Source organism: Battus philenor, unplaced genomic scaffold (genome assembly GCF_028537555.1).
Source record: "Battus philenor isolate CCGP_79_NKW_IND1 unplaced genomic scaffold, ilBatPhil1.0.hap1 SCAF_28, whole genome shotgun sequence".
Classification (NCBI taxonomy): domain Eukaryota; kingdom Metazoa; phylum Arthropoda; class Insecta; order Lepidoptera; family Papilionidae; genus Battus; species Battus philenor.
Window position 1 is genome coordinate 3,528,506 of NW_027181691.1, and position 24,675 is coordinate 3,553,180.

At 33.0% G+C, this 24,675-nt stretch overlaps 3 protein-coding genes across 3 annotated transcripts; 2 read left to right on the plus strand and 1 right to left on the minus strand.

Annotated features, from left to right (window-relative positions):
- Positions 1 to 11,628: 11,628 nt before the first annotated feature.
- On the plus strand, positions 11,629 to 20,308 carry LOC137926075 (ornithine transcarbamylase, mitochondrial-like). Its single transcript, XM_068769616.1, has 6 exons — positions 11,629 to 11,733; positions 14,305 to 14,453; positions 15,406 to 15,559; positions 16,392 to 16,517; positions 18,748 to 18,921; positions 20,132 to 20,308. The coding sequence occupies exons 1-6, from the start codon at positions 11,662 to 11,664 to the stop codon at positions 20,306 to 20,308; spliced, it is 852 nt and encodes a 283-aa protein (XP_068625717.1). The 5' UTR covers positions 11,629 to 11,661.
- Positions 20,309 to 20,373: 65 nt separating this feature from the next.
- Positions 20,374 to 21,206, minus strand: mRpS25 (mitochondrial ribosomal protein S25). Its single transcript, XM_068769574.1, has one exon. It carries the CDS (start codon positions 21,129 to 21,131, stop codon positions 20,628 to 20,630), a length of 504 nt encoding a protein of 167 aa, XP_068625675.1. The 5' UTR covers positions 21,132 to 21,206; the 3' UTR covers positions 20,374 to 20,627.
- Positions 21,207 to 22,227: 1,021 nt separating this feature from the next.
- LOC137925813 (uncharacterized) lies at positions 22,228 to 23,727 on the plus strand. Its single transcript, XM_068769272.1, has 3 exons — positions 22,228 to 22,891; positions 22,963 to 23,004; positions 23,531 to 23,727. The coding sequence occupies exons 1-3, from the start codon at positions 22,228 to 22,230 to the stop codon at positions 23,725 to 23,727; spliced, it is 903 nt and encodes a 300-aa protein (XP_068625373.1).
- Positions 23,728 to 24,675: the final 948 nt, after the last annotated feature.

Genomic DNA, 24,675 nt, shown 5'->3' on the forward strand with positions numbered 1-24,675 from the left:
GTCAAGAAATGTAATTTATTTGAAAAGAATTATATTTAAACCACTGTACAGTCCGAGGAAAAAAAAAAGAGCGCTGCCGCGAGCGTTGACGACGGACTAATGGGCTAGAACAACCCATATTGTCTCCGCCGTCCCGCCACGCATTTATCTTAGGCGAGGTACAGCGGTTTCGGTATTATTATAGCTGAAAATTAAAAACGTTTTGTCTGGACTTACAGGCAAGCGTGTTGATTAAATCGAATATCGACTACTTTAATGTTTGTAAATTTAAGTAAGGTATGATGAGACTTAAATATGTCAGACTGTAGCAAACGCATTATTGTTAAACTCAACAGTTGCATCTGTTAAATTTCTATTAAAAAGAACAGCTGTCGAGTTTCTGGACGGTTTACAGCAGATTAGCATTCCGAACCAGCGTTACAATGTTAAAAATAATTGAAAATTATTTTTAGCATTGACATTTTATTGACGGTTAAAAAGTCCGTGTAAACGCCTACTTGTGTTATAATATCTTGAAATTGAATTTGTGCACGATTTTGTAAACGAAATTGTGTTATACCGGATGTATATGAACACAAAAATGATACCACCCTAAGTCGGATGTATATGTTGAATCAAACATTTAAAATAAAAAAAACTATAATTAATAAAAATTGATGATTAAAAACATATTTAAATTATCAAATCCTATATAATATTTTACATAGTGCTTGATAAAAGATGTCGTCATTCTCGAATTAAATAATTATTAGTTAAACATCACTATATACGTTAATCTAATGAAAGAATATTTACAAGAGTTGGAATTTATTAGATCAGCAAATCGTTATATGTTTAAAAAATTCAAAATCTTTTGGTGCATAATATTTTGTATTGGCAGAATTATTCTATGATGTATATGTTTACATATTTATGTGTATATTATTATCTTCTCTTAAAGTAATAATAATAATATGTTTAAATATAATTATTACGACCTTGAAAAAAATGTAATTTGAAAAACATAAGTGTTTAATGCTTTGCCTCTTTATAAATAACATTATTAGTTACATTTTCTGATACGTAAATAAATAATTTTGATGATTTTCCAACACGGCGATAGGCAAAATACAATTGACCATGTGAAAAACATAAATTTTTAAGATTGACGCCGTTCGTCAATCTTAAAAATTTATGTTTTACGTTCCGATTGCATATTGTTTATCGAGATTGCAAATGCAAGTAGCAGTATGAAATTGTAATTTTATATATAATTGCCCTTTACAAGCTTTAGGAAACATAAATAAGACCTAAAATGTTTTCCAATTTACAGCGTGATCTTGAGAAATAGTGATTCTGTTTATTTATATAGAGAATGATTGGTAACAAATGTAAAAAAATTAAGGGGTGAATGTATATATATCATTTCCTGTCAATTAATGTATGAAACACCCTGGTTTCAAAATCAAGACAACTACATATCAAAATGAATATAGATTATTTTAAATCAATGTGAATAAATTTTGACAGAAAATGTGATGTCATCAATCTAGTTATAGCTTTTAAATCAATTATCAATCATGCTGTAGATTAGATAAAAAGTATAGTATTTCACATGTAAAGTATTCCTTCTTTTTCTTACCGGTAGAGAATGCATATAAATTATTAAGTCGAACATGGCACATGTGTGTGAAAAGTATAAATATTAAATACAAATTTGTAAGTCACTTGTGTAGTTTAGTTTAAAAGAGATATCTTTTATATTAATATATTTTTTTATAAAATTATAAATTATTACGTAAAAGTGAAGTTTAGCGCAATGTAAGTCCATCTTATTTCGTCGATATTCTGTTAAGGTCATGTTACCTTGTAATAATAACGTTTCTGGTTTTTCGACATGTTATAAATGATTTAAATTAGTTGATATGAAGTAATCTATTTAAATATTTTTTATATGTAGTCAGATGACCAATAATTGAATATCACAGATTAAAAAATATACATTAAGCAAATAATGATATTTGCTATTATTTTTAAATTAAATTTCATATTTAAAATTTATATAATTATCGTAATTTTTTGGACAAAATAATCTAATTATAATTAAAATCGATAGTAAGGCATAATTTAATTTTAATGATCTTTAATTAATATTGATTTAATTTAGTATAATTAATAGTGTTTTAATGAATATTACGCAGTTGTTAAAAACTTTCATGTGGGCCTAGTTCAGTGTGGGTGTAATGACAGGTTATATCTGTAGACGCAGCGATGGATAAAAGGGCCGGAAAGCCGAACGAGAGGCGCCTGACGCATCTGACGTAGATTTTTTTTTAGTTTATTAGCTTGCGTATTTCAACATTTGAATATAGCCCTAGCGAGAAGCGCCGATATATAAATAAAATGTGTTAATTATATTTTATTTTTCATATTTAAAAAAATACTGTTGGTAATTTTTGACATGAGATAACGATCTTTTTTTGGATTTAATTTTGATTACTTTTATGAAACATTTTTAAGGTCGTCTAATATCTTTATTTAATTTCAATTACGTATATTCTTGTACGAATAAGAGCCAAATTTTGTTTTGTCCTATTGTTAATATCAGCCAGCATACATGCAATGCCCATATTATGACCATTTTACACACTAAATCTGCTTCTAAATCATGATTATATAATTACTACCATGGATAGCAAGGCTCTACTTATCGTGGTTAATCATTATTTGCCATCGTAAGGTTTAATGACCTCTGGATCTTAAACTATTCACACTTATAGACCCTTTATCTATACCTAGTGTAGCCTTTTACGAGATCAAAATATACAGGAGGATGATTAACAAGAGTCAAACTAGATCTTGAACTTCTGGAGAAAATAGATGTTAGTATGGATAGTCCCTCAGCTTTCTTTTCTTGTCCGTCTTAGAGATGGTTTTTCACAGTCGAAAGAGGGCGACCCTTTTACCATGATACCTTTGCTGTAATGTATAATTATTTATTTATAGGTTATTATTTTAAAAAGTAAACTACAGCTGTTTACACTTGTAAAAGTATTTAGAGAGAAATAGGAAGGAGTAGTGAACCAGGCCAATATGTAATGTAGATTGGCCAGCTTTTCTAACCCTGCCATCCATATAGATTCTTCTTTGCTTCGACAAGGATGACCAAACTAAGACACTAATTAAGTGTTTCTGAGGAGTCAATAACCTCAGTCTTTATCAGTTCGTTAGAGTTATTACGTAAGAAATTTTGTAATAAGATCACACTTTTTCATTCCAAATTTAAATAATTTATGAATTTAGTGGTAGTTAACAGCTTAATTTTGTTTTATAAATTTATAAGAATATTTACCCAAACTTACGGTACGATTTTTTAAATTTTTATAAAAGCTGTGTAGTGCGTAATAGCTAGTAGCAGATGTTTTAGAATTTTTGAGACTGTATTTTTATTTATGATATTTTGTGTTTGTTAAATTTATCTGTGATCAATTATATCAATAAATAGCTTTATTAACTACACGTCTTTAATTACACGACCTTTTTATATGTATTTTAGCATATAGGGCAAAAAGAGTGGGGTGCCTAAATGGTTGTAAATAGAAGCCCAAGTCAACAATCTCGACGTCTTTGCTGCCTAATTCAATGAAATAAATAATATAACAACTAGATGCTGGGTGACAAAAGTTTTTAAGCCTATTTACTGAAAAAAAACTCGAGGTCTACTATATTTACCGTTCTATAGTCTACGATATTGTCAAAGACAAAAAAAAAAACATATGGAGACTTAAGAAAGAAAGATAACATCATCTTTCTGTAGATGTTGACTTTCCATGAACATAAAGCCATCAGTGGATGTTCTATGAGCTCTATAGGAGACCTATGTCCCTCTCAAAGATTTACAATAGAACCGATGAGAATCGTTTCGTTTTTTCAGTCTCGAGTGCTATGACTGCCCACTGCTACTTCAACTTGTCAATCCGCTGGGCTATGTACGTACTTCCCTTCCTTTAAGAATCTCCTCATTATTGATTCGATCTCGAGGGGTCGTTGAGCGAGTGTAAGCTTGGTAGAGAGGGACCATGTTCCAGTTCCTAAAACTCTAAAAATACTTCAAAGTATTCAAGTTTATCATTATTAAACTTAGATATTATGATTATTATATCATGTCAGCTAATAGAAACCTACTACAAAGGGTCTCCTCCAAAAACCGACAAGAAGTCTAAGCTAGCCAGAAGAAGTATGCTAGCCGGATCCGCCGACTCCCCACGATATTGACTATGTCGTCTGTCCTTCTAGTGGGTGTCAACCCGTGTCCACGGTCCGTGCAAAGCAATTCAACTGATAATATGTAAATGAGACAAGTTAGTACGAAATTCGTTCCCAGACAACGCTACTGATTCGTGAGTTTTTGGTAAAAAATATAACTGTCCACACCCGCCTTACTCTCCGGTGTTAACACCACGCGGTTTTTGGTGCTTCCCAAAAATAAATATCATACTGAAAGAAAACTAATGAAAGAGCTACGATAGAGCAACTGAAGGGCTTTCCTAAAGAAGTATTTCAGAAGTGCTTTCAATCGTGGATCGACATTGGGATAGGTGCAATTTAAATTTCATATAAACTTCATATTTTCTTTGCAATAAAATTAGTCATCGTGTTTGTTTTTCGGTGGAAAGCTATAAAATATTAAGCTTCAATGTTTTCAAAAATTACAGTTAAGATAATTATAATTTCAAATTTACGAAATAATTATGTTCATAAATAAAATAAAAAAACTGTAACTTTTTTATTTTTACATTATTCATGATATAACGAAATTTGTTTCCGGTAAGCTGCGATTATCGCTAATCAGAACGTATTGTCATGTTTGTTGTGAGTCACGTTTTGAAATCACTGGACTGTTACAAGAATTATCATTATTCAGGTCCAATAAACACGTAAATCTGTAATATATCATTTTTACTTTTTTATATTTCGAGTGTGACTGTAACTATCCTACCAACCTTTTTTTTCGAATAAAACGATAGCTATGTAACTGTAATATATTTTATAAAATAATATTTTGAGTTGATCAGAGTTATATCAAATTTCACAGGAGAAGAATTGAATATCACAGAGTTTTATTTTTGCGTATAGAGGCGTAATTTATAACCATACCTTGGGTTGATCGTGCGGGTGCCGTGTCCATCGTGTAGCGAATAGCTACAGTTATCGGGGCTGACGGTCCGCGTAGCAGGTTTTTTATACTCCTTTCTATTTATACTATACTATTTTGATGTGGACAAGCATGTAAAATTTTCAGACAATAATTTTTTTTAGTTATAGTTTTATTTACAGTTGTTTTTTCTTCTTTCCTTCAAATTATCTTTCGAGCTTTTTTTCCCATCAACGGTCATAAAATTTTCCACCTCTTTAGCATTCTTATCATCCTCTTACCCATCGCCTTTCCTACCTCTTTTCATTTTACAAAAATATTACAGCTTTTATTTGCGTAGCAGGTTTAGGCAAGCCTACTATGCATTAGCGTTTAACTATTAACGGCACTAATCTGGATAATTTTTTAATATTTCTATCAAAGTTGCTCAAGATGATGTCCGCTCTTGATAGCTCTAAATCTTTCAACCGGTTATAGGAAGATTTCGCTATGACACTTCATGCTGCTATCTTCATTTCATACAAATTATTTCATTAAAAAGATTTGTATTTCTTATATTGATTAAATTAACTTTCAGGAAAACCTGTAGTTTATTTATAATAATTCATTCAGTGCCAATCAGGAGCTATTTTCAGGATAAATTTAGATTTGTGTCGTATTTTATTTTTAAACTTTCAATTATTTGAAAATTTTTATTCGTTTGACTATTTTATACGCTCCTAGTAGTGAGATGTCTGTGTAGTTTTCAAAACTCTATCGTGGCGATTCGAATAGCGAATAACTGTGCCCATTACGTATTTCCAGACGTATTCATAGAATGCTTAGATATAATGTCTCTCTTAATTTAAATTTATGATCTGTACAAACTTAAAAACACTCGTTGGAAACAATTTAATTTATTTAAGTTCCTGTTATAATTACCAAAGACTTGATACTATATATTTAAAAAATGCTTCCATAAAAACTGCCAGAATACGTTCTGTCAACGCTGTATCATATTATTGATAACAATTTGTGTTTTAAAATGGTATGTTTTACAGTTTGCTTGTCATAGACTGTTTAGGTATGTACAACAAAACAGCTGAACACAATCACTATTGAGTGCGTATTTGAATGGCTTGTAGTGTAATTGAACTAATGTAAAGTACAATGTTACGTCAAAGTGACTTGTTATTTGACGAATTGTTTACAAGGTGAATGACCTGGAATTTTTCCTGTATGGTGTAATAAATGTGAGTGTCCTTATTAGTGCATCAAAACCTGTCTTAAACATTTTTAACGCGTAATATATACGGCGAAGATAGCTTATCATTATTAAAGCGATTTTATGATGTAACATTTCCATGGTTTTATCAATAATTACCTTTTCAGTGCAATACACCCTAAGCTATTGTCAATGAAATGTTTAATTATTTATTTCACTGTTTAATGGTCTAATTTTAATTTGATTACACAAAACCTTTAAAGGGTTGAATATATAGCTTATATGTCAGCAAAGATTTTTAATGTTTTATTTATTTCGAATCACCTGTATTAATTTATCAGCATATATATTTTTTCTATTGGAATGTGATTGGCCAATAACTTCTATCATTACAAAATGCAGGGACAGATAGTAAACAATAATTAATTTTAATATAAAGTAATTCGAATTTTAAAAACGTTTTTTTCTTACTATATCATCATTTGGTTATTAATGGCCCTTAAAACCTTTGATTTTTGGATAGGGTATTGAGGTATTGAGAACATATGAACTATACATTTATCATTTTGAAGTTTTTTACCATAACCAATCAGCCTGGATATATTAAATAATCAAATGCAACTGTAGTTGTGACGAAAGCAATATTGTATTTTTTTTGAAGCTAGCTTACTTGCACATGATTATATTAACTTTATCAGTGTAGAATAGAGATTGCGACTGTCTGTCCACAATGACACCAGCAGGGAAACGGAACAGCAACTAAGAAGGACTATACCCGTGTAGGTGTATAGTTTTGTGTAAGTTTTGCGAAGCGAGGACTACTCGGCGATCGGGAGCGACACAGGCTACTACCAACAGCTCTCTTTAAAAATCTATGAAAGGTCTAACTGTCTACGTCTAACTGTGGACTACCTACGGTTTAGAAGAACTTTAGATACTACTTCATTAAACCACGAATCAAAGGGTAAAAACTTAACCTGATGATTTCTGAGGAGGTTTAGATTCTAAAAAAAATACACGATACTTAATGAGCGATGTTCAAATAAAATATATCATATTCAAGTACATATTTACTGATATTTTTAAAAGGAAATTCGTAAATAAAAATTTCTGTACACAAAATTATAGCCGGAAATTCGAAAATTAAAACATGCATTGTTTACGGTAGTTATTGAAATGAGTAATAAACAGTTTATTTTACACGAGGCCGTCTGGAATAATTTTAACCTTTTTGTCGCCAAATAGGCAAAAAACTTCTTTTCCTGTTCAAATGGCATTGTAGCTGACGAAAGTCCTTGGATAACAAGATGTAATTCTTTACTAAGGTGACAAGCGCAGAAGCCCCGATGTGTTTTTTTATCTGACTTACACGACTGCACTAGTGGGAATTGAAAACTGTCGGGTGCGAGGGAGCAGAGCTCTGGGCACGGTAGGCCTAAAATTTTTTTAAGTTGGCGAATCTCGAAGGATCCCTGGAGAGCCTTGGTTCGAGCAGCTACATACCTCACCGGATTGGGAAACTGCCTAGCCCTTAGCCCTCCGAGAGGACCTGGCTAGGATTGTCACTCGTCAATAATAATAAATCATAATGCACATATGTTTACATTAAAAAAATTTTGTTCACCGCCACATTATTACAGACCGGAAGTACAACTTAATTGTCCAGCATCTCATTAGCGGTTATTCCGAGGAGAACAAAGGTACTATAAAATTTTGCCAATTAAACAAAATGAATGTTAAATTTTAAATTTAAGGAATATTTTAATTAAATGAATATTTATAAAATATTTGTATATCTTTGTTTGTCGTGTCAATGCCCTTTTTAGTTTAATAATATGTTGAATGCACCAACCACAATGATATGAGGTGCGCTGTCATACTGCATTCGTTCTGCAACATTCTTTCTTACGCTATGCTGGATCCGGTTTTGTATTTTTTTTTTGAGTACCATTTTTGTAAACTAAAAAACTGGGCAGTAGTACCGAGTTCAGTTTTATTTTTGTAGGGCAGTAGTGCTAAGCCCATTTATTTATTTCAAAATTGAGTAGCATTTTTGTGGAGCAGTAGAACTATGCAGAGTTTTTTATGTCAAAATTGAGTAGCATTTTTATATACAGAGGACGCTGCTGCCCATCCTCTGGAAACTATCCTACGTAATAATGCACTAAGTTTGAAGTACCACTGGGCCACCACTGCTTATATACCACAACTAGATAACTTAGACAAACTAGCCATTAAGTGGACGGTCAAAGACCACGTGGACCGATTGTCTAGTCTGATGAAATTTAGTCTATAATCGGACTTTATAAATCTACTGTCCTGAGAAAAGCTGAACACAACAGTATGACGAAGAATACGACTGTGTACAAGCATTTTAAGGAATCATTTGTCTCATCATAGACCGCCAGCATATAATTCCAATAGGATTGATTGCAGGCGGCATCTAGCTCCTTCCGACGACCTTAACACGTTCACTGCGGGCCCAATTTTGAAGAACTTTCAGATGGTGTGGCTGAGGTCGAATCAGCCTCAAGCTGAACTTCCTAGTAGTGCGGTTGAGGCCTTTTCTGCCTCATGTTCATCAATATTTTTTTACAATATTGAGTCAATGCTTCGCAGAGATAAAGAAAGCTATATTTGTCTTTGTCATACCTCATACGGTTGAGTGTAAACAGCCGCCGCACTAGAGAGAAAACACGAGTTTTACGCGCCGCACCAGTGCAAAGTTTACCATGAGGCTGAATCGACCTCAAGCCGCAGTGAACGTGTTAACAAAGTCGTATTTCCATCTTGTTGATGAAGCTCCTGTGCTGCATTTTGACTCATCTCATCTCACTTGTATTAAAGCATAACATCAGTAACTTTTGTCGCAGATTAACACGGCTTTGGATACAATCAAGTAACATAATAATATTACTTTTTTATGTCACAATTTTTGAAGCTATTGTCATGTTTCTTTTTAATGCAAGCGGATAGCAGCTAAGAAAAAAAGTTCGTATTTTGTTTCTGTTATATGTTCGCAAAGTACAGAATGCCTGCGGTGTTCTAAAATTAAAGATTTTTTTTTTAAATCTTTGTTTTTACCATCCATAAAGGTCGTTATCAAATTAAAACCTTCTTTGTGAAAAATATAAAAGTTTGTGTTATTGAATAAGAACGTTCTCCTGTAATAAATAAAAAAAGTTTTAACATCAAAGTGATAGGAGAAATCATCAGAAAGAATAGAAGTAAAGTAGGTACATATAGTAACGAATATTGTGATTTAATAGCAATAGATAGTAATATAATTGTAATGTAGTACTTCTTAATCCTATATAACAATTATATCACTATCTTTGGAGAATTTAAGATAGCCAAAGAAAATGTAAAGTAAGCTTGAAAATAGGATAGAAATTAAAAACAAAATTAATCAAAATTGTCATGTAGTATTTCTGAGGGAAGTCGACGGAAGCGATTTGATATCGAAGAAGATAAAGTACGAAATTCAATGGAAGATTTTATGTTAGATAAAAGAGGAAAGAACGTGTGATATTGAGACGGACAAAAGAAGAGAGTGAAAATTAAAAATATTACGTGAAAAATTAATTTTGTCAAAAAAGTCACTGTGAACCATGACAAGCCGTGAACACGAAGGTCCAAAAACTGTGTAAAAAAGTTCTGATCCCCACAGCATATTTTTAGCGATAGTTAATTTTTGTTTATAGGTTAGTATCTTTGGTGTAGCTTTAATATACCAAAAGATCGGTACGGCCTGTCAGTAGCACTGTGGCAAAAGATTCATATAGTCACGTTTAAAAATACAAACACGATATATAAACACAATTTACTATTCGATTTATAGTGATTTTCGATTTAGAGTGATTCCGATAAATTGTTGTGCTTGTTGTTGTATAAAAGAAAAAAATATTTCTATATAAGAACCATTCACGTACAGTAACGGAACCAATTAAAAAAGCTTAATTGGTTATGCCGTTCTAGACTCTTATCAGCACATTTTTTGTCGTGTTTATACCGATGTCGCTTCACAGTAGCTATGTCCATTGTCAATGTCATATATCCTGTTGACAATTTGAAACAGTGACAGAAGTTCGGTCCAAATTTATTTTTATGAATTTACAATAAATTAACATTTTTGTGCGAAAAGAAAAATTTTAGTATCGACGAAATGAACTTTGCTAGGATTTTATCAAGAAACCTGTCAACTATAAGCAAAAACGATTGTTCAACGTTAGTATACGTTCATTTGTATTTCCCCTAGTATACAGATAGATAGATAGATAGATAGATAGATAGATAGATATTCATGTTGAAGAAATAAATTATGTAATAGAAATAGATTATATAATAGAAAGATAGAAAAGCAGTCAGTGTTTATTATAAAACAATATATATTACAAAAATTGGTAAAGGTAATACAGAGTGGGTTAGAAAGGCGTGTGATTTTCAATTTTAGGTAGCCTTTTTCCACAACCGCATAATTTGAAAAAAAGCCTATAACAGCAGGACCTGATTCCCAAAAGCTAGTGCGAGAACACATCCAACGAGTCTTTACCCAGTTGTAAACGAAAAAATAGATACAGTATAAAAAAGGAAACATAATAAAAGTACACATAGGCAACTATATATTAATAAATAATAAACATGTTTAGATACGACGCCCACTGCAAGGCATAGGCCTTCTCTGAATATATCTATGGGAAGGTATACCATAATCGCCACGCTTGGCAGGCGGTTTGGCGATCGCAGTGTTATGGTACACAGAGGACTCTGACTCTCTTTTTGAATCTTGTTTGTAAGCAATGCCAATCCTATATAATTAATGCACATAGCGTTACGGGCGACCTACTATCGCAAGTCTCAATCCTATACTGAGCTACCACTGCTTGTATATATTTAAATATAGATAATATATTTATAAACATATGTACTATATACCTAAATACACACATATGGTAATAAACATTCAACTTATTAGCAACAATGATTACGATGAAAGGAAGTGCACATAGACCATCCCCTTGAAGATGTCGCATTGGGGACGTTCCGTGGCATCTCTAAAGCGTGGATCTCATGCTGCTGTCTTTCTCTCGAAAAAAGATTTATAATCAATTGTCTAGAAAATTCTCTTTAACCTTCTTGAAAAAAGATTTATAATAGTAGGTCTTATAGTAACCGGTAACTCATTTTACGTCATTCTTTATCTTTCAAAGTGCATTGGTAAGGTTTTGTTTAAATTGTATTAGAGAATATATATACATTAACATTAAATTTTAGAAGCAACAGTCCATTACACCTGATTTGTTTCAAGCAATGGACCGCAGCTATGGTACAAGAAATCATTATGAGCGCTATCAACTTGAAACTTTCTCTTTGGGACACCCATTTTAAGCGACTGGTATGGACAACACACATTTTTCTCGTAATATATTGAGAGCAATTACGTAGGTCACATAGAAAGTTAAAATAGTAGCTCTGTTATTTCAAATAAAAGAGCTGCTTCATGAACCCGGAGATCCAGAGAAAGCAACTCGGCGAGGATTAGGCCCGAGTTCCCAGACGCAATTCGGAATCTTCTGCTCCAATCTGCCTACCTCAGGTGCCTTCCTGGTATAGAAGGTCGAAAATCCTCCATCGTAAATGGATACCCGCATGTTTCATCATGGCCCTCCGAAATACAAAAACCTTTACAGCTTATACGCTTATTTCCAAACATCCTGTATAATTTGATCACTTTAAAATATGTTAAATTATTATTTGAAATGCGACCGAACAACAACTAGCAATACAAACTTTGCAGAGATAGACAACAATAATTAATTTAAATATGTAACAAATCCAATTTTAAAACGCTTTTTATTAATACATATATTAGAGCGTTTATACATGTAACCACTCGCCTATATATAGTTTTAATGGGGAGAAGATGCGCTAATAGCGTTCATGAGCGTTAAAAAATATTTTTATTTCAATTAAAATTAGTTCAGACTCTTAAAATGTTGTGTAAAGACTAAAGGAAAGTTCTTTGGAAATATTTATTAAAAGTAGTATAACCTACAAAATATACTACTCAAAACAAAATGGGGCCCACCATCATTTTTCCCCTTAATTTATGTGCATATAGCATATGTTGAATTAGGGTTTTACACATTAAGGAAACACAAAATAACGTTTGAATTGTTTAATTTTATCGCAATACACTCAAATACGCATTTTTAGAGAAAATGAGCACTAAGTAGACTGTCAATAAAAACTTTTATAGTCACTATTTGTTTTTAATATACTTGCCGGGAGCTTTTCTTTAGTATCGAGTAGGACCTCCTTTGCTCCGTATGCACTCTCTGAGCCTATCTGGAACACTCTCAATCAGATGAGTGATGTTTTGGTCGGGTATTCGTTCCCAACAGAGTTTCAGCGCGTTTATGAGGTCCTGTTGGCTGTTAACGTGGCTATGGGCCTCTTTAAGACTTCCTTTTAATTGATCCCATAAATTCTCAATCAGGTTGAGATCGGGACTCATTGCTGGCTAAGGTAAAACCGAAATATTGGCATCAGAAAGTGCCCTCTGAGTGACCCTAGCTGTATGCGCACGAGCATTGTCTTGCATAAACACAAAATTATTACCTATTCTTTGTGAATATGGGATGACATAAGATCGGATTACTTGCTCGACGTAACTGGCTGCAGTGACCGTGCCTTCGTTCAAGATCACCAGCTCTGTTTTGCCTAACAAGCTTATACCGCCCCATATCATCACACTCGGGCCTCCAAAACGATCAGTACCGTGCATGCATGGTTCAGTAAAACGTTCTCCTTCTCTTCTCCACACACGTACACGTCTGTCATCGCTAAAAAACTTAACTTTACTCTCGTCTGAAAAGAGTACTGCCCTCCAATTGTCCATGGTCCAGTCCAAATGCTCACGCGCAAACTTCAAACGTGTTGCCCGGTGAGCCCTTGTTAATTTTAAACGAATATCACGCATCCTAGAATGTTGCCCGTCCTCGTGGAGTCGATTCGGAATGGTTTGACCACTAACGCGTGTGCCAGTAGATTGCCTTAGCCGGGATTGCAAGGTCCGGGCGGTTGTCGTGCGGTCCCGGCGCGCAGTCAATCGAATGTACCGGTCTTCTTGAGCAGTTGTGGCTCGAATCCTTCCTGATCCAGGTCTTCTAGCCACACTACCTGTCTCCTGGAACTGCTCCCATACGTTTCGAATAGCTCGCCGTGACACACCAAGGCAAGATGCAACCGATCTTTGCGATTCTCCCTCTTGAAGCAAAAGAACTGCCCTTGTCGAAGTTTCCACATTCATATGACGACGAGAACCTGGCATTGTAATCGGGAATAAAGCCGAAACAAAAAAAACACAGCTAAACAAAGTGTGATCAAAGTATTACGCTTAAAGCAAGACTGAGAACACAAACGATTGAAAATTTAAGAAATGGATAAATTTAAGCACTTTACTTTTCTGTCTACCCACTTGAAATAAACAAAAAAGTTAACTTTTAAAACTTCATTATGAACTAATAAACATGTGTGCTAGAAGTGGTAGTGCTTCATTTTGTTAATGATTAGTATATGAATTATTTATAAACACGATTAGAGACAAAGTTGCGGTGGGCCCTATTTTGTTTTGAGTAGTTTATTTTGACACCAAAATTTTTACTTTAATTTTAACTTTATTCATTTTATCATTCAACTTAATAATATTTATTATTAATAATTATTAATTTATTTTAAATTCAACCATGTTACCGGATTTGTAACTTACTACCAAATATTCTAATATATTGTTACATATAGTTTAATGAATTTCCATATACATTTAAATACATTTCTCATTAAAAAACAAAAACAATTTTCATCACATTCAAAATAAGAATTGCCTTTATTATAGGATCTATGATAGATTATAACACCTAACAGCACTCTTTAATTATAATTGTCTACAACCTTATGTCCACAGAATATACTAAAAGACGCTAAAGTAATGTTACTGCAAGAGGTCAATGAACCTGTACTCAAAATGGCGGTTTCGAAAGCAGCGACTTTAATGGGAGCGAATGACGTTACCGTAAAAGACAACTTGATATGGGAGCAAGATTATCTAGGCAGGTAATCAGTCCTATTCCTACATTGTTGCAGTCATGCACTGTATGTGTGACTTTATTCACATAGAAATTCTTTATATTTCAAAAATTCATAAACAAAATTGAGGGGTGGTTTTGTTACTTTTAAAGATTTACATACAACAAATATTTTCTTCATTTTTGGACACAACCCACTTTTACTACGACTGCCTTAGCATCTTCAGAGATTCGTGTAATGATTCAAAATAAGGCTTTCCTTTCGTTTATTAAAGTCATCGTTTAATAATAAATTGCATCGTTAATAATGACAGTAATTATTTAACTTATGAATGCCATTAATAATATTTGTATGCCTGTTATTTAACAACAAAATTGCTATAATAATATATATTTGAAGGTTTTAGCTTAATTCTGGCAAGTTTGTTCTTTTGTTTTTGTGTATTTTATTGTTTCTTGGTCAACGTATAGAGTTTTGTCAGATTGTAGCGGCTATATTGGAAGTTCCATATCATGGCACGACTGTTAACGAATAATGACAGCACGATTTAAGTGATGTCGATTTTCTTTGAACAACGCTGCCACAACGGACGAGAACACAAAGATGGCCGCCATAATAGAACACCGTTTTGACAAATATCCCTGTAACGAATGTCGTGCCATTAATAAGCCTCGCGGGTGTATATAAACAACCGTATATTTTGTCAATACAAGTATTCTTCTGGAAAATCATTTGATTTACTTTGAATAAGAGTTATTCATATCAGTTGGAATAGAGAACCTGTCTACTGTCAAAATATCAATAGCTTAGTAATTCTTCCCATAGTTGGGAAAATCAAAAACGTCAAAAGAGAGTTCATCGCCTATAATCGAGCAGTTTTTTGTGGAAATTGATCTATATTGAAATAAATATCTAAATTCATGTTCTTTCAAGTATCATCAAGTATGTTTACTAAGAATTTTTTGGTGTTTCGCAATAGAATATTCTCCATGATGAGCGACGTTATATTCGTAGCAACGTCTACACAAAAATGCGTCGCGCGTTTCTCCGCTCAGTCGACCGTACCCGTCATCTGCGTGAAGTCCAGGGCGCATGGCAGCCTGCAAGCACTGGCAACAGTCATGTCCATCATAGTAAAAAAATTCTTCCTCTATTTACGCAAAAGAAAATTTAAAATATGTTCGAATCACTAGAGTTCATTCCACTCGCGTTACGTACGTACTCAGCACTCATTACATTTTAATGTTACGATCGCAAAACATAGATAATTGAACTTGAAGATCTTCTCTATAATGGTTAATAATAATGATAAATAGGTGTAATATTTAATGGAATCAGGCGTTACCTTGCAGAAGCCCATCCTAAGTAAGAAAAGGACCAATATTTAGCCACTTCCGCACATGCAGTGGTAGTCGTGCAACAAAGCGCACCGCCCGCTAGCGGCCATCCCATCCTCAGGCCATCAACGGGGCATCCTCAGGAGCCAAACACAGAGTCCTTATAACACACATAACACAGTGTCAGTGGCAATCCTATATAATTAATGCACAAAGTGTTGTGGGCTCTTATCAAATGAGGACTCGCTAATAATTTCCTTTTAGTTTCTAATCAATTGAGCCTTTTCTGGTATTCCTCAAGAATTTGTCAATTTCTAATATTTACTCTTCCGTAAACAAAGAGGTTGATCATATTTTTACGAAATGTGTGAAATCGATCAAACCATAGATTTTAAGTAATGACTCATCAATTAGATCATAGTATATTAAAAAGCCATGTTTACACCGACCAGTAACTCCTACAAAAAGAACTGATGCGTTTTTTTTTCAATTTAAAAAAAAATACCTCTCGACGAATGACTATTTTATTAAAGCGTACAAGGCACCGCTACTCATTTTATCATACATAAATATACTCATTTTCTTTTCAATCTACAACATTTTTTATATCTAATAAAAACATTTTCAGGAGGATTACGGTACAATGAATTGCCTGAATATTGCGTATATAGGCAAACCCCATCCTGTCCTCAACTCTTATCTACTGCTGTGTCCAATGCTGGGCGCCAACTTCAAGTTCAAATGCTGTTGTCCCGTACGTCTGTATATTTATGTATATATCACATTTCAAGCAAAGAATATTCGTCTTATTAGCAGACTATGAAGTTTAAATAACGGCTAAAGTAAAACAGGTGTATAATTTATGTGCCGCGCGACAATAGGAAACCTTCATATAATTATTCCTGTAGATGCATAAATAACCATGTAACTTTGACAATACAAGCTACTACATGTGCAGCCGCATCTTTTAGCGACCGAGGGCTATCGACTCCGTCCCCTGATATCGTATTCGTTCCCGATGAGGGCGATATGAGATTGGATTGGTTTTCCTCTTTAATCGCCGAGCAGATTTCGCCGTCAACTGTAGTTATAAATTAAATTGTAATCGACATGACCACAACACTGAACACTATACACTAGTTTAGTTCTTGATGTGTGTGAATGCCGCCACTGGCATGTAATGTGGCGGTAATTTCTTTTGATGAAGCTGTAAGAGCCGCCATAAGCTAGCACTTACTTCATTCGAAACCATATAACAATACAAATATTCCGTATTGAACAGACCGACGGCTTACTTCACACTTCCTTTATTTTATTACAATAGAGAACCTCTTTCCATACCACAAATTCTTAAAATTCACAAATGTAAATGGCTCATATTGATTTATTTGATTTTCTTGCATATTAGACGCTAATTAGTTCAAATAAATCGACAATTGTTATAGCAATATAAAACTTAGAAACGTTCTCTATTTTAATTACGTAGTACATTGTATGATTTTGATGTATGTAAATATTTCCGTTTTAAAATTGAGTTGTATTTATGCAATATTGCTATTATAGGTAACAGGCGCTTTAAAAATACAGCAGTATGAGTATTTTATTATCTACCATGACGACTGTTCAAATCCTACTGCTATTCAATTGTGGACAAATAGTGCTCTAGTAAAGTCCCATCTGACACGCACAATACTCTTGATAAAGACACGCATGACTTAACTTTATTATAAAACATCCTCCAAAAACATAATTAAACATGATTTTGACATCGCCTGGAGCAATAAGACCGCCTTTTGTTTATATTAGTCGTATCCTACCCGCTTCATGAGCCTAATGCAAGCCCCCCCTCTTGCGCGCGAAATTTCGTAAAAGGTATTTTTAGTTGGCCTCTGCTTTGCTGCTGACCTTTGCTTATAAAGTTAAGCCAAGAAACAATAACTGTTTATATATGTACATATTCATATATATTCACGTGTGTGTATGTATATATATATATTTATATATACTCACGTGTTATATGTATACATAATAAAAATTAGTGTGTGTATGTATGTGCATGTGTGAGACTTAATGATTAAGAAGCATAAGGATACTTAATTTATTTTATTATTTGAATCCATGCCTTGATGTCAATTCATCAAAGGCTTATAGTTCCAAAGATGTCATGTCATGTTTTTATACCAAGTTTTTACCACAGTCATATAAATAAATTTCTCAGTTCCGGACATCTTCAAATATGAAATATTAAATGGAGCAAGGAATAAAAATGAATGAAGGAATATGTGAGAAATAAAAGAATGAAGAATAATTGATATTAAGATGAAAGGGAGATTAAGGCTGTAAATAATAGAATTCTTTGAAGAACTTGTTATTGTTATAATATCCCTGCGCACCCAAGACACGGAAAATACGAGATGCTCCAAAACCAGATCCATTATAAAAAAAAGAGAAAAAACGTGAATAATTGTTAATTTCCAAACTGTAACAATAAATGAAATAATGTTACAGTTTACGGGCAGTGTTAATGAACTATACTATCTTTTTAAATAATATCGTACATTTTTTTAATAGACTTATACACATTAATTGGTTATAGGGGTAAAAGCTTTAAAGGGGTGAATACATATATATACACTTGCTGTTAATCAACAAAGGGTACACTCTACCAAAAAATCAAGGTTTCAAAGATAATAAATTACATGAAGATAATATAGAAAAGCATTTTCAAAATTCGAATTGTAATTTAATAAAATTAATTATATTTTACTATTTATTTCGAAGAAGTTATTACCCTGCCACATTCCATTACAAAAAAGTAATGTATACTTATTTCAGAGTGATATATGATGATTAAAAACAAGTAAAGTTTGCTGACAAATATCTTTACCCTTTGAAGTTTTCTCACCTATAATCACCATTCTGTAAATATTAGTCAAGTCATTGTTAAGCATAACTTAATATTTATTAAATGAATATCTTTATAGAAATGTCCAGTCAGTCCGCTTCTATATAAAACAAGTAAAGATATGACCGAGCAAACACACACCTCACTTAAACAATGTAAGCAAAAAGCCGAAGTCCTAAGTCAAGCTTGTGTGATTATCGCAGGCCCTGCAACTAAACAAGAGAAAGCCGATGAATTTAAATTTACTATTGAGGTACATTCTATATATAACAATAATTTAATCTAAGCTTTGACAAATATTACCAGCTATATCATTCATCAAGTCATCAGAAGACACTAAGAAAAGGCCTCTTCAAACTGGCTCTATTGGAAATTTACAAAGGAGGCTCCATAATGTATATTTTAAACATTCTGTGAATTTATCATGTAGATGCTAGGTCCATCATACTGTAGGAAGAGAGACTAGGTATGGCACTTGAAAATGACAAGGTAACAGGTTTAAGGGAGGCCTACTTGCAATGCATTGTGGTTTACCTTTACAAATGAGGCCTCTTCATAACAAAATTTTACATGATCCTACCAATACTGCTTATATACCAAAAAGCTGATGTTCATTCTAGACTGACCTAAATTCTTCAGTAGGATATAAACATGTATGTTATGCCTCTTGTTGCTCATAAAATTTGTTATGAATTTATTCCTAATTTATTATTAATATATTAGTGGTCATCCATATATTTCTTTCTAGGTTTATATGGTTAAAATTAATAAACAAGAAAACCCAATAGATGAAAAGTTAATTTATTCATAATTATTAATTTAGCAATAGCTGAGAAAGGTTATACATTTCTTTTAAATAGGTGGCTATTCAGATTCTGTGGAGTAAATATTCTAAATTTCCTAAATGTACTTTTGTTTAAGCTGCCTGAACCGTTAAGAAGTTCAACTTGACATTTTTTAATAAGTGAATTAAAAAAATCTCAAGTTGAACTTCTTGACGGTTCAGGCAGACTTGACAGTTTAGAGTCAGCTTTAGTAGCACCACCTAAGTCTTATAAAAAAGTATTTATCACTATATATATTTACACATTGAGCAGTGGTAAAGATCTGCGACTTGCGATTGTAGTTAATGAATTTAATTTCTGAAATACAATCTTACATAATTGACACTTTGTGCATTATTTATATAGGATTGCCACTGCTAAGAGATAAGTTTCCAAAGTATAAACAGCAGCATCCGCTGCATACTATAATGATTCACTGTGATCAACCCACATGCTAAGCATTGCCATTATGCTATATCCCTATATAGATATTTTTGAGAGAAGCTTCGCTGTGTTGAAACTTAATATTTACTAGTGATGTAAGACTCCAAACCAGAAGTGGTTAAGTGTAAAAAATATTCCATCATAAACATCAGTTACTTTCTTCAGATAAGTAACCATCAATATATTTTTTTACAGGATATAAATAAATATAGCTTCTGCAACTGGACTTTCTACCACACATGCCCATGGGGACAGGAAGTTAATGAGAATTTATTCTATCATTCTAATGCAAGAACTTTTAAAGCCTTCAACAATATGCAGTTCATAGCGGCTGCATTAATGGCAAAGTCTGTAAAGGGACGTGTATTTTAAATGAATTATGAAATGATTAAAGTTGTTTTATTGCTTAATAATTTATTTAAAAACTATACTATTCTATATTACAATTTATTACAAATTATTCTATGGATGTTCTTAAAATTTTCTTTCAATCTTACATGCACCACAATGATTAGAAAATTTAAATCGTACTGCCTGAATACTACTGTCCACAAGAGATATTTGTATAAAGTAAATTAGAAAACATTGAAAATATTTCAAGAAAGAATTGAATATTTCATATAATCTATGAGTGTGAGAAATTAGACAAAGAAAATTTTATACTCAATGACTTTAGTTTTAAGCTTAAATTTTAGTCTCTTTGATTCTTATATTTTCCCCTCATACATTTAGGTAGAGTTACAACTCCAGAGCATGGTACTTGACCATATGTTTCACAAATGCAAGCTCTTTCACAACCAACACCAAAGTTGGCTGGATTATCCTTCTTCTCAGCAGCTATAGCCTCAGCCTCTAAAACTTCTTTTGACTTTCCCACGGTGTTCATTAAATGTTCTAAAATGTCCTCTTTAGATTTATTATCAACGTCAACTAGAATACGTCGTCCGTCATCAAAATAGCATTTTATAAATGGTGATGGAGTTAGATTCTTTAATGTGACTACTTGCACGTCAGGATTTTTGTATTGGATCTGCGGTAAATACCAAAATACGAATTCTTGTGCTCCTGTATTGTTTTTACCCAAAATGTTGTAGCCGACAGAAAATATCCTTATTTTGTCCTTAAAAACTAGTTTCCCTGCATTTAGATAATTCAAAGTACGGCGAATCGGTGCTCTTCCTTTCATAAAAGGCATTTTTACTGTTTTTGTAACCAAAACTAATTAATATGACAAAATGCGATTAATAACCTACAAATGCAATATCGGAGACTGACAGTCCTTGACAGTAAACACTTTTTATTGATAATAGAGGCAAAAGGTTTACTAATACAGCTAATTGAAAATTTACCACAAATTTAATTAAATTTTAATTCTTTTGCACTTAAGTAATTATTATGCTAAAAGCTATTATTTGTATATATCTTTTGTTTTAAAAAAATAAATACACAAAATATAAAATAATGCTAAAACACATGCAATTATAATATTACTTTACTTGCTGATTTATAAAAATGGCCACATAGTTATGGCCGAAAGAGGTAAAACAAACACAAAATCCACCATCTCACCTTATTACTGTATTTTTCGATAGCTGTTATTTCAAATTCATTCAGTAATTATTTCAAATTAGTTAATATTAAGATTTTTTATTTTGTAATAGTAAAACGTAAAGTATTTGATTTAATTTCATTTTATAAAATAATGGAAAAATGTCGAAAAATTATGTCGGCGGTTCCGCGTCTTCTTTACTACATTTGTTACTATTTTTAGTTCATTAAATTAAATTTTGCCCCTTTAACACAATTATTTATATAATAGTGTAAATTGATTTTATTTACATATATTTTTTTAATTTTTAAAATTTACGTTCCAAGTAATTTATGTAATATTACCTTTATTCTATTTATACATAAATCTATATATTAATCTAATTATGTATTATCTTGAATTTATGCATAATTTAATGAAGGGAATACATCTTTTTTATAAAAGAATTTATTTAGGTATGTGACGTTTTTGGAATCATTAAGGAGGTCCTATTGTAAATATGCAAAAACCAGTCAGCATTCTTTCTTTCATTATATCTGTCTAAAATTTTAAGTCAATTTGATAACATGTAGTTAAAAATGCATAAATAAATTTATTTGAGCGTTTAAATTTTTTAACATCTTTTACAAATATTAAACAGCTCCAACCACCACCACCTCATCGCAATTTTTTTTAAAATATGGAGTAGTGGGAACAAAAGGCACAATGAAGTTTTTTCGAGTCCTTTCACCGAAGAATGATAATGAATAAATGTACAAAAGTGAAGAACCCCTGCAAACTATGTTTTCGGAGTGTAACAACTAAAACAGGGGTTCAATGTAAAGGCGTTTGTAAAAAATGGGCACATTTCAAATGTCTAAACTACACGCCAGGGAAGATACAAGATATAAAGGCGGGCTTAGTGAGAATCACTTGCCCTTGCCCGGATTGCAATTCTTCGGAACCCAAGGAGATTTTTGTTGACAGTCCATACACGTGCACGAATTTTCAATGCCCTGCTAATAGCTTACCAATATGTGAATCGACTGAATGTCCCAGTATGTACCACATGACTAAACAGTCGTATATGGCAGAGTCATCTCCGTCCAGTATAAGTGCAAACATTCGATCTCGATGTTCCGTAAAGAAATGTGATCGTCCACCCACTCCCCCTATTTCCATTTCAATAAATTGTCCCCCAGAGTCTTCGTCCTTTCCGAACTCCTTCAGTCCAGCTTTTAGAAGGAAATGTGATTCTTTTCCACACAAATCTTGCCCTCCTTCATCAAGATGCCCCCAATCAAACTGTTCTCACACACCTCAAATAAGGTCAATTTCCTCAAAGCCTAAAGAATGTAAAAATAAAATGTGTTCACCAATTCGCTCGCTGTCTTGTTCTATCGTGGGCGAACAACCAGTTTGTAATGGTTCGTAACTATTATGTAAAAACGGTTATGTATTCAAACAATTTTTTGACCTTCGATTTTCATTATTTCAGATTCATACAATTCCTGGTTACAAAGAGATTCAAAAAATGAAGGTAATAAAGTTTTTGTTAAATTAATATCCGATTTAGTATATTTCGTAAGTAATTCTAATCTGTTTTAATGTATAGATTATAATCTAGATTTATAAATTTCGTATTTAACAAGAAAATTGTCTTAAGTTTTTCATTGAAATATATCATAATAGAGAAAAAATTAAATAGGAGTGCACCGGAAAGTCAATAATTTTTTTTTTCTAAACTGAGATAGTAGAGGTCGAGGAAAAGGTCGACGTAGTTAGGAGAAACACTTGTCTGAAGTGACAGTGGGCACGTGGGGGCTCATTGCTCGTGCAATCAACGGCCACTGGGGTCGAAAGGCTTTCGTGGGGCGACTAAGAGTTGCATCTATCGGCCCGTGGGTAGGCCCCCTTGGGTGGACAAACTTAGTCAGTCACATTGTGGGAAATCGCTAGATGCAGGCTGCGCAAGACCGGTAATCGTGGCTATCTTTGGGGGAGACCAAAGCTTTGCATTGGGCATGTATCAACGGACATGATGATAATAATGATTAAAAATTCAGGATGCGACGCGGAAACTGCGACGAGATACCTTTCCTCTTCGGACTCGCAGCTGTCGAAGACGCGAGACACCCAGAAGTCTCTGTACCACACCATGGAGCAGATGTGCACCACAGTGGGCCAGCTGTCCAACCAACTGAAAGAGTTAATGTGCAGAATGATGGAAACCTTCGAAAAGACGCACAATAAATGCGATTAAATTTTTCGTTCAAGCTGTCCAAGTTGAATTATGTTTTTCGGAGTTTTCGCTATATATTTATATAACCTATTGAAAAAATTTTGTAACTCAACGTTGCAATTTATTCATTTGACACTAATTTATTGTGTATTATAATTTTATCTTTAATAAACACGTTACAAATCCTAGTCTTTCAGTTTTAATTTGGTTTGTTCTAGAAATTTCTACTAGCGAATATTTAGTTACTGCCAAGCTATTGGCTGGACTAAGACTGCTGAAATTTGATCATAACGTATTATTATTCAGTACTTCATAATTCTTATATTCTCGTTAAATATCGTTGTATTTATATGTTTGTAAAATTTCATTCAAATGTAATTGAGTATTTCGTAATTAAAATAAATGTGGTTCAGTTGAGGTTGTAGCCACAACTGAAGCTGTGTATGTTATAGCCTAATAGCTAACCCATGAGTGAAACAAATGACATATTTTAAGCCAAAAAAGAGCATACAAACTTCAAGTAAAGCTTAAATTGTACCGCGTTGATACGACACCACAATTAGCTACTCACACGCCACGCGAGTGTGGGAAGTTAGTGTGGGTGAGTCTGCTTCACATAACGTAGTTTCATTTCATTTAGGACAGAGAACTTCTCTCGAACAAATGGAGGTCGGTACGGAATTGAAATGTTTGTAACTAAAGTTGTAGGAGAAATTCAGATGTTCGCGCCATAAATATTATTACGAAAAGAGCTACCGTCGGATGCTATTGTACGAATAACAGATATCGGAGAAACGTTTTCTGTAATAGTTATGCGAAAGAGAAGAGTGACATCGTACTCAGCTGGCCGTCATTCCAGACTCGGCCCGCATACTAGTAATCTCGTTTCTATTTATTATAATAACTACATCAAAATATACATGCAATTTACAATGTCGTTTTGAGAGATCGATTCAATTTAGACTAAAA

Coding starts and splice junctions, on each gene's coding strand:
- LOC137926075 (XM_068769616.1), top strand. CDS start 11,662: ATGGTACAAGAAATCATTATGAGCGCTATCAACTTGAAACTTTCTCTT. Junction 15,560..16,391: donor CAACAGTCATGTCCATCATA/GTAAAAAAATTC, acceptor AAACATTTTCAG/GAGGATTACGGTACAATGAA. Junction 18,922..20,131: donor AATTTAAATTTACTATTGAG/GTACATTCTATA, acceptor ATTTTTTTACAG/GATATAAATAAATATAGCTT.
- mRpS25 (XM_068769574.1), bottom strand. CDS start 21,131: ATGCCTTTTATGAAAGGAAGAGCACCGATTCGCCGTACTTTGAATTAT.
- LOC137925813 (XM_068769272.1), top strand. CDS start 22,228: ATGAATAAATGTACAAAAGTGAAGAACCCCTGCAAACTATGTTTTCGG. Junction 22,892..22,962: donor CGAACAACCAGTTTGTAATG/GTTCGTAACTAT, acceptor TCATTATTTCAG/ATTCATACAATTCCTGGTTA. Junction 23,005..23,530: donor AAGAGATTCAAAAAATGAAG/GTAATAAAGTTT, acceptor TTAAAAATTCAG/GATGCGACGCGGAAACTGCG.